At 49.9% G+C, this 9,171-nt stretch overlaps 1 protein-coding gene across 6 annotated transcripts in view; it reads right to left on the reverse strand.

The window, feature by feature from the left end:
- Positions 1–3,250, reverse strand: part of DDX3X (DEAD-box helicase 3 X-linked) — a 33,854-nt gene extending 30,604 nt beyond the window's left edge. For 2 of the 6 annotated variants that reach the window (XM_075059578.1, XM_075059572.1), the window contains exons 1-2: positions 2,762–2,930; positions 386–440 (exon numbers count right to left, since the gene is read on the reverse strand). In XM_075059578.1, coding sequence (XP_074915679.1) covers positions 386–440; positions 2,762–2,806 — 100 coding nt within the window. In that variant the 5' untranslated portion in view covers positions 2,807–2,930. Of the gene's footprint in view, positions 1–385; positions 441–2,761 lie in introns of all 6 variants that reach the window. The other 4 variants (XM_032762303.2, XM_032762316.2, XM_032762332.2 and 1 more) reach the window with 4 other exon arrangements.
- Positions 3,251–9,171: the final 5,921 nt, after the last annotated feature.

Here is a 9,171-nt window from a genome sequence, read left to right on the forward strand (position 1 = left end):
TCTTGCACAGGCAACTAAATGAGTTGAAGGGGCCGCCTCATGCAACTTAGCTTCTAACTAAATGCCTGCTTCAAAGACTTACCTGGTGGGGAAGACCAGAACTAGTCTCAAACTTGGAGACCAGCTTCTATCAAGTTAAATCCTGAAGGATCTGAGTAAGTTTTGCCTTTAAACAGGGAAGTAGTATTAACCCATACTACTCATTGATTCAATACATCCCCCCACCCCATCCAATAGTCAACCCCTTTAGTTCCCCCCCCTTACATTAAGTCATTTTTAAATTAATGCCCAGAAATTAGTGTTCTTCAAAGCTGTACAAAACAAGCAACAGCTATATATCTGGATATAGCCAAAAGAGAACAGGTACATCAAATTATATACTTACTTGCTGTGCTTCCACCACTCTGAGAGTCTGAGGAATTCAGGTCTAGACCAGCAAACTACAAAAAATATAGCATTCATGTACTTTGTATTAACACATTGCCATCAACTTATATCATGGCATTAAGACACAGCCCAGTGACAATTCAATTTTTGAATGCTTTTATGCTCACAAATGAATGTGCACCACATTCAATGGCTGCTTGGTAACCAGAACCTAGCTCTCAGCACTTGCAATTCAACGATTAAGATAATCAAATCAAGAACTCTAGTCATTTCCCTCTTATACTACTGAATTTTCTTTAGGACCACAGAAACACTTTAGAAAAATAGTGCAAGGATGCTTTCTATAAGGAGTATGATCAAGGTTCCCAATACACAATTTTAAAAAACATGGTTGTTCCAGAACTGGAAACAGTACAGAACAACAGTCTTTAGACAATAAAGTTTGATTTTTGTGTAATCACATAAGACGTGTGTCTTACTTTTACTAAAAAAGTAGTACGGGGGTAGGAACGCACTGCTTTAGGAACACTTGCTAAGTGATTACATGGTGTAAAATCTAGGCCTTAAGGTGTTTTTTTTTTTAATGATAAAAAGGCAGTAAGTTGAATTGAAGGATTCAAATATATTCAGTGAGTATGCAGCTTTTGATACTGGCACATTACTACATATGTTAATTTAGATATTAATCTGCCTATATTTGTAGCTTCAATTTCATCTATATTAACACACAACAAAACCTTGTTATGATTACAAGGCAGGCTGTCATTTGCCAATAGTTGGCATAACTCCAGATTCAACTTGGAGTGGGGTTAGGTAGCCTACTAGTTGTACAAACCAACTACCATTTATAAAAAAAATTCCAGGGAATTATAAGACTAAAATTTTCTCGGAAAGGCTGAAGCACCTCACAAACATGTCTACAAGTGGTCTCTGAAACAATGATTGTGTAAGATGGTTTTTGGCAGTGTGCCATCTCCACTTAAAAAAAGCTAAGTGGAAGAAACCTTCAGTGTGCACTCTGTTCTTGATGTCAACACTAACTTGTATAAAGGAGTGGGGGGATGTTTCTAGTTAGGTAACATATGTTCAGCTCCTACTTAAAAACAAACTTTGCTAATTCTTGCATTCCTATGAAAACAAAGTACACAGCACATGCGCTGTTAGTTTCAGAGGCATGGTGTTTAGACTTGCTGCCTACTGACACCACTGTTGTGACAAGCAAGTGTCATTCCAATTCTGGGGAATGGGTCGGGGGAGAAGATAACCAAGCGCAGATTTCTGTCCGAATCCAAGTTGCAATTGTATCCTTCACACAGCCTGCCATTTTAGGCTAGCAATTATTGACGGGGGAGAGGGGAATCGCTGCAGCCGCTGTCCTGGCATTTCCTCTCGAAGTAGGTCAGACAGCCGGTCCCTGCTCCGAGGAAACACGTGACCGGTCGCCGGATTAGCGGAGCGGCTGCTCCCCGCAGCATCTGAAATCCCAGCCCGCAGCGCCTGCTGCACCGCCGCACTGAGATGGCTGCCGCAGTGGTAAATGCCGGGGGGAGGGGAGCGGGTTCCCCGTTACAGCGCCGCCCAGCGCAGGCCAGACTCGGGGTAATGGGAGAGCGCGCGGCGTGAAAAAACAGGACTCGGCTCCCCGGGCTACTTGCCCCGCTTCCTCTCCACGCTCAGGCACGTGGCCAGAGTCTCCAGCCCACTCCACCCCGCGGCACGGATACGGGAGACCAGCGGGCCCGTTGCGACACCGGGCTTCCCCCTAGCGCTTCGTTAGATGCGGCCGCCAGAGGCTCCGCCCACGGGGAGGCAGCGCGAAGCCGGGTCCGCCCGCGACACTCGCCGGCAGCGTGTAAACTACGCTCCGGCCCAGCTGCGTCACTGCGGCCCAGGCAGGAGCGGGCTCGAGAACAAAGGAGTCCCCCCCCCCCCCCCCGCCCCGTCCCGGAGTGCGCGAGACAAAGGCCCGGCCCAGCCCGCCGCCTGCCTCCGTCACACGCACAATGGCCGCCATTGTCCTCCCAGCCGTTCCTCGTAGCCGCCGCCAGGGGTCCCGGGCCTCACACAAAAGCCGGGCTTGGGGCCTGCTCGCCAGGGCGCAGCGACACGCGCAGCCCGGCAGCCAGTAGAAACATCCACCCCTCGCCCCGGGCCCGCGACCGAGACCAACGCGGCGATTAGTCGCGCCACCACGGAAACTGCGCAACAATTCAATGCGCAAGAAGCCGGCGGGCGATGAGGTTAAACGGGGGAAAAATCGCGACACCCTCATTGAGAACTGACGCCGAGATCGCAGGGTTCACGACAATCGTGACTTGATGCTGCCCCCCCCCCCGCCATCATCGACTATCTGGCGGCCCCGGCGGTCCCTCACCTGCTGGTCTAGACTGAGGGCATTTTCCACCGCCACATGACTCATAACGAGAGATCGTCTCGGGAGGTCGCGCTCCGCGTCTAGAGAGTCGGATTCGCCGGGTCTCGAACTCGCCGCTGCTGCTGCTTGTTCGCCTCGAATCGTTTCGCTTCTCTAACTGAAACCCCCCCGGCTCGGCCCGGCCCTTATATATCTCCGCCCCCTCCCTGCCAGCGCGCTGACTTCAGCACGCAAACTACGCCCCCTCCCGGCTCGATCCCTTCCCCCACCAGGGCAGCAAGGATCTCGCGAGAGAACCGGCAGTTGTGTATTAAGGGGGGGAGAAATCCAGGACTATCGCGAGATCTCCGTAGGCTCGTCCCCTCGGTTTTCGACGGGTGAGGCTCCAGAGACGTCGCGCGAGATCTCCTACCATGGGCTTCTATGACTGCAAGTGGAGTCGCTCGCTTTCCTGGAGGATACCGCGAGATCTCCTCCTCGTTGGCCCCACACACCTCAGGATTCTAGGAGAAAAAGCTCCCGAACTCTCGCGAGATATTATTGCTCTCTCCCCTCCCCTCGACTGAGAGCTCGCGAGAACGCTCAGTCAGTCTTTCTTTCGCGCGGGTACGGAACGTCCTCTCTAGAAAAAGCCGGAACCTAGGTCACGTGGGCGGCCCTGCGCGGGCCGCCGCCATGTTATGAGCTTCGCCGGCGGCGCTGCGCAGAGTCTAATGGGGCGCGGCCTGACCCCGGCTCGAGCGCTGCGAGCAGCGGTGGGTGTGGGCGAGAAACTGCTTGTGTAACGGGGGCGGGGCGTGAGCCGCCCGCACCGAGTGTGACCTAGAGCGGGAGCCTAGGCAACGGGGAGTGACCCCTCCCCGCGGGTTGCTGCCTCGTGGCCGCTCCCCGCACGGTTCAGGCCGGCCTGTCGCTGCCGACCCCGGTGTCACTGTTACTTCCCATTCCAGAAGATCCAGCCTTGGGCCCTCCCCGTCTCCCAGTCATCTGGGCTCGGAGGGATCCATGCAGCCCCCTCTGCTCCGGCCTTGGCTGCGCAGCCTGTCTCTTTGCTGCTGCTGCCATCGTCTGCCTAGCACATGGCACTGAATCTGGCAGCCCTTCTTGCCTGTCTCTCCCCCTTTAGCGTCCCACAGCGGCTGCAACTCCAGGTGCCCCTACCCCAGCCTGTCTGTGCCAGCAGGTACCGAGAGTGATGGTCTACACTGAAATGCACCATTTGGTTTTTGAGACACGCACTGTACCCATCGGATCTATTATTTTGCAGCAATATCAGCTGTGAATTTTGGTTTGGTAGTGATGGTAGCCTTGTCTCACCTGCTTCTGCAACAAAGGGAGAAGAGATAGCTTAGTGGGTTGCGCATCAGCCTGCTAAATCCAGGGTTGTGAGTTCAATCTTTGAAGGGCTATTTAGGGAACAGGGGTAAAAATCTGCCTGGGGATTGGTCTTGCTTTGAGCAGGGGTTTAGACTAGATGACCTCGGGAGATTCCTTCCAACCTGAAATTCTGTGATAAGCAGTGTTCCCACAGTTCCCATCAAAATCCATAATCCCACCACCTTATTCTCAAGATTCAGCTGTGTTGTGATGTCTGTAACACACTGTTGGCTGGGCAGGCAAGCAACTAGCCCTTGTTTATTATGCAAGAGCATGATTGTGTGCAGAAAGTGCAGTAATGGTAAAACAAACTTATGTTTCATCCACCTGCTGTATCATTACAAACCTTGGATGTGGTCCTGTAGATATTAGTAATGTCAGTCACATGTGTAGTCCCATCAAGGTCAGTTAGACTACTCACTTGTAGGTCAGAGCTCTCAGTTATAAGTTATCTGGGCCAGGAATTGCACTTTTACGACATATTTGAATAGGACTTAACACAACTGGGCACTGACCATGGCCTCTAGGGCTCAGGGCCACAAAAGGAATTAGGCGCTTAAGTCCAAAAGTTTGGCACTACCAAGTTCCTCAAAAACTGCTCAGCTGCTGCGTAACATCCCATGGCCCCTAGCTATTTGCTGTAAAGAAGAGGTTCTCGTACTGGGTGGCACAGAATGTATGGGGGGAAAGGGGGCATCAGAAGCTTTATGGGGGAAAAATTGCACACGTTCAGAGCTAGGTAGCTGGAGAGCAGTGGCTGCTGGCCAGGCACCCAGCTCTGAAGGTAGCACCCCCACTAGCAGCAGCAGAGAAATAAAGGTGGGATGGGATTGCCAGCCTTATTTCTGCACTGCTGCTGGCAGTGGTGGCAGCACCTTCGCAGCTAGACATCTGGCCAGCAGCCACCACTCCCTGCTCTGGTTTTAGAGCTGGGTGGCCAGAGAGTGGCAACTGCTGATTGGGTGCCCGGGGGGGGAGGAGGGCATAATCTACTAGAGACACAAAGAAGCGGGCGTGGGTGATCAAAGAAGTTTGAGAACCACTGTGTTGAGGTCCCGATGGCAACTATGTTTCTGCTGGGCATGTGTGCAACACCTATCTCACATTTAAGCCCCAGCAAGCATCTCAAGTGAAAATAGGTATTACTCTCCCTATCTTGCCTGGATGACCTGATCTAATAGGTGAGCTCTGAGCACATGTACTGGATCATTAGCCCATATAAGACTCCAGAGCAGTTGGTGCCTCCCTTGTAACCTTTTGTCTAGTTAGTGGTTATAGCTCTCAATCTCAGAGACCTGGGTTCAAAGCCCCTCTCTGTCTGATAGACAAAAGGGATTTGAGCAGGTGTCTCTGACCTCTTGAGAAGTATCATAACAGCTTCAATAGGAGAGACTGAAAAAGACACACAGAGAGACCCATCAGAATATCTCATAGCCCTATGGTTAGGACACTCCGAAGAGGTGGGACTGGAGATCCCCTCTTCAAATCCTTTCATCCCAATAAGAAGAGGGGAGAATGAACCTGGGTCTCCTCCATCCCAGGTAAGTGCTCTAACTTGACCTAGGTTCTTTCACAATATAGGTACACCCTTACCTACAGATGCCATTGGAGTGGGGAGGGGGAGTGGCACATAGCGCCACATCACCCACTTCACAGGGGCTCTTCTATAAACACAGGAGAGGATTCCCACATCATCCATAAACATACGTTGACTTACTACTGTTATTTGTACTCTCCTATAACATCTGTGCATCAAAATCCTTTCTCTGCTATTCGGATGTGATTTGCAACCACCTCCTACCTCCAAATTCATAAACAGGCTTCCCTCAGTTTTTGCTAAAGTTGAAACCCTACAGTTTGAAGTCCTCTCCTAGGATTAAACTCTAGCAGATTTGTGTACAAGCAAACAACCCTCCAAATGAATTGTACATAGTCCCTTTCACAGACATATAACCAACTATTTAAGGAGCATTCTCTGTTTTTTAAGCAACATATTTACCATTCTTCTGCTTTATTCCTCCATAAAGCTCTCCTAGCTGAATGTGTCTCAACAGAGTTTAGAAAAAAAAAAGTATGTCTGTTTTCCCCTCAGATGTGTTTATTTATGTAATTTAAATATTTGTAGGTGTGCCTCCATCACCAAGGACACCTAAGATTAGTATAAAAATCACTGGTTCTGTATTCTAAAGGAAAACTGTTGGGTAGTTTAGAACCCAAATGTAGTGTTTAGACAAGAAAGGGTTCTAGAAAACCTATTGTTAACAGAAATGTTCTAATTCATTTTCTTCTACATTTTGTTTGGATTTAAACATCCCCCTACAATGTTTGCCACCCTGACACAGTAGCCTCCTCTGGCACCCACATCCCCACCAAGCCCCAGCCACCTTCATCTAGACACCCTCACAGATTCCAATTCCCCCTGTGCATCCAGATCTTCCCCCCATTCCCGTATTTGGACCCCCCACTGAGCAGCCCACACCGAGACTGCCCCACACAGAACCCTGTCCATACACTAACCTGTCCATACTTGGATCCTGCCAGGCTAGCCCCATACCTGGATTGTGGGGGCAGGGCTGGACATGTGTGCAAGACTCTGTCCCTCTCGCTCGCTATCTTGGTGCACCTGGCATGGAGGGGTAGGGGACAGGCTTCAACAATAGATTTGTTTGACGTGTGCATTGCATGTGCTGAAGAAAACCATAGTTACTGGACAGGGTCTGTTTTGTGCTGAGAAAACAGTTTAGACTTATTTTATTGAACAACAACAAAAGGTAGTAGTGCTCCTATCCCAGGAGAACAGAAGCACTGATGTAGCTATAACACATCTGGGGAGGATGCTTTAAGATGCTTTAAGATGTGATGGAAGAGAGGAGCTTTAAGATGTGATGGAAGAGGGGAGCTCTCCTGCCAACATAGCGCTGTCTACACTCTAAAACCAGGGAGACATGATTCATAGTTAAATGAAAGTGCTTGGTTCTGTTTATTCAAGAATTTGTTTTTATGTTAATGTTGATTTTTAAGTGGTAGCTGGTAAACATGGCAAATAATTAAGTTAAAATTTTTAAAAGGCTGATTATATAATGGACATAAACTGTATTTGTGATTTTAAGTACATTGTAATTTAACTACCACTAACAATCAGTAAATCCAGAAATTAGACCGATTCATATTATTAAGCCCCTTGCCCCCCAAATATAGAAGTCAAATTATGCCTATGATCCTCCTTACTCCCACACAGCCAAGCAAGCAGAAAGGAGCTACTACATCCCCTCTAAGGGGAATGAGCATTTGTACTTTCACTATCGCCCAGGTTGGTGGTGGTGGCTGCTACAAATGGGAGAGACAAGAACACCAAACACTGATCCTAAAAGGCAAAGATTTGAAGAGGCTGGACTTGTTTTGATGCAAACTTCATTCTACAGGTAGTCTGCAACTCAGAATTGCAAACCAACAGGCACTTACCAACAGGTACTCATGAGCAGAGCCGGCTTTAGGACATGCGGGGCCCGATTCTGAAGAGCTGCTGCCGAAATGCTGCTGAAGACAGCGGCAGCTATTGAGCTGCCGCCGAAGATAGCAGCGGCAATTCGGTGGCAGCTCAATCGGTTGCCACTGTTTTCAGCAGCACTTGGGCGGAGGGTCCTTCCTCAGCAGCAGTTGTCTTCCGGGGCCTTACCTTGCAGGGCCCCTCTTCGGGATGCTGCGGGGCCCGATTTCACAGGAATCGGCCTAAAGCCGGACCTGCTTGTGAGCACTATGATTTCACCTTCTGGGAGAACATTCTAAAATTTGCAGGAATGGTGGATGAAGGCAAGCCAGTTGCCACAACTGCTATCCAGTACAGTTTGAATGATGTAAATGCAGCCCAGTCTCAAGATCTGCTGAAAAGAAAGGGCAAGGGTTATAGGAAATAACATCCACCACCCTTTTTTTCAGCATCAGTGTGCTCATCCCACCAAGCCATCTCATTCAAACAGACATTTTGTTTCATTGGTCAAGGGCAGTGTACCAGTTACTCTAGTTCTGTTTCCCACTGTTTGTTTACAAATCACCCGCTTCCTATGTGCTTGGACCGACATAACATTGGATTGGTCCGTCTTAAGGATGGTGGAACTAGGATATTCCCTTCATTCAATTAATTTCTACCCCTCCTTCCCACCCCGCTTCACCACTCTCACGAGATCGTCCTTCAGCAATAGGTTCAATTGCTTCTTCAGGCAGGAGCCATAGAGGAAGTCCTACTGGGCCTTGGGGGGAAAGGCTTCTATTCTCACTAATTCCTTATCCCCAAAGCAAAAGGAGGTCTCAGGCCTATTTTAGATCTAAGAGAGTTGAACAAATTCCTGAAGAAAATAAAATTCTGCATGATCATCCTAGCTTTCATTTTTGCCTCTCTTGAACAGTGGGCAGGGCCGGCACTTCCATTTAGGCGGCCTAGGCAATCGCCTAGGGCGCCAGGATTATTGGTGGGCAGCGTTTTGCCAGAGGGGGCGGCAGGCGGCTCCGGAGGACCTACTGCACTCGTGCCTGCAGAGAGTCTGCTGGTCTGCGGCTCTGGTGGAGCTGCCGCAGTTGTGCCTGTGGACGGTCGGCTGCTCGCGCGGCTCCGGTGGACCTCCTGCAGGCACTACTGCGGCAGCTCCACCAGAGCCGCAGAGCAGCCGACCACAGCCATGACTGCGGCAGCTCCACCGGAGCCGCAGGACCAGCGCGTGGGGCAGTGAAATTGCCGTGTGCCTAGGGCGCTAAAACCCCTACCGCCAGTCCTGACAGTGGGACTGGTGTGCTGCCCTCCACTTAAAAGATGCTTACTTCCATGTCACAATTCAACACTGTCTGTCATAGCTTTCCTACTCAGATTTGAACCTTAGCGTTCATAAACAGAGAAGCTAGCATGAACCCTCTAAGCTTAATTACCAACTTAGATCTGATAGCCTGCCACCAACCAGGAATTCCAGTGCCTGGTACACTCTGGTCCCCCCAAAACCTTCCCTGGGGACCCCAAGAACCCAAATCCCTTGGATTCTTAAAAC

Source organism: Chelonoidis abingdonii, chromosome 1 (assembly GCF_003597395.2).
Source record: "Chelonoidis abingdonii isolate Lonesome George chromosome 1, CheloAbing_2.0, whole genome shotgun sequence".
Classification (NCBI taxonomy): domain Eukaryota; kingdom Metazoa; phylum Chordata; order Testudines; family Testudinidae; genus Chelonoidis; species Chelonoidis abingdonii.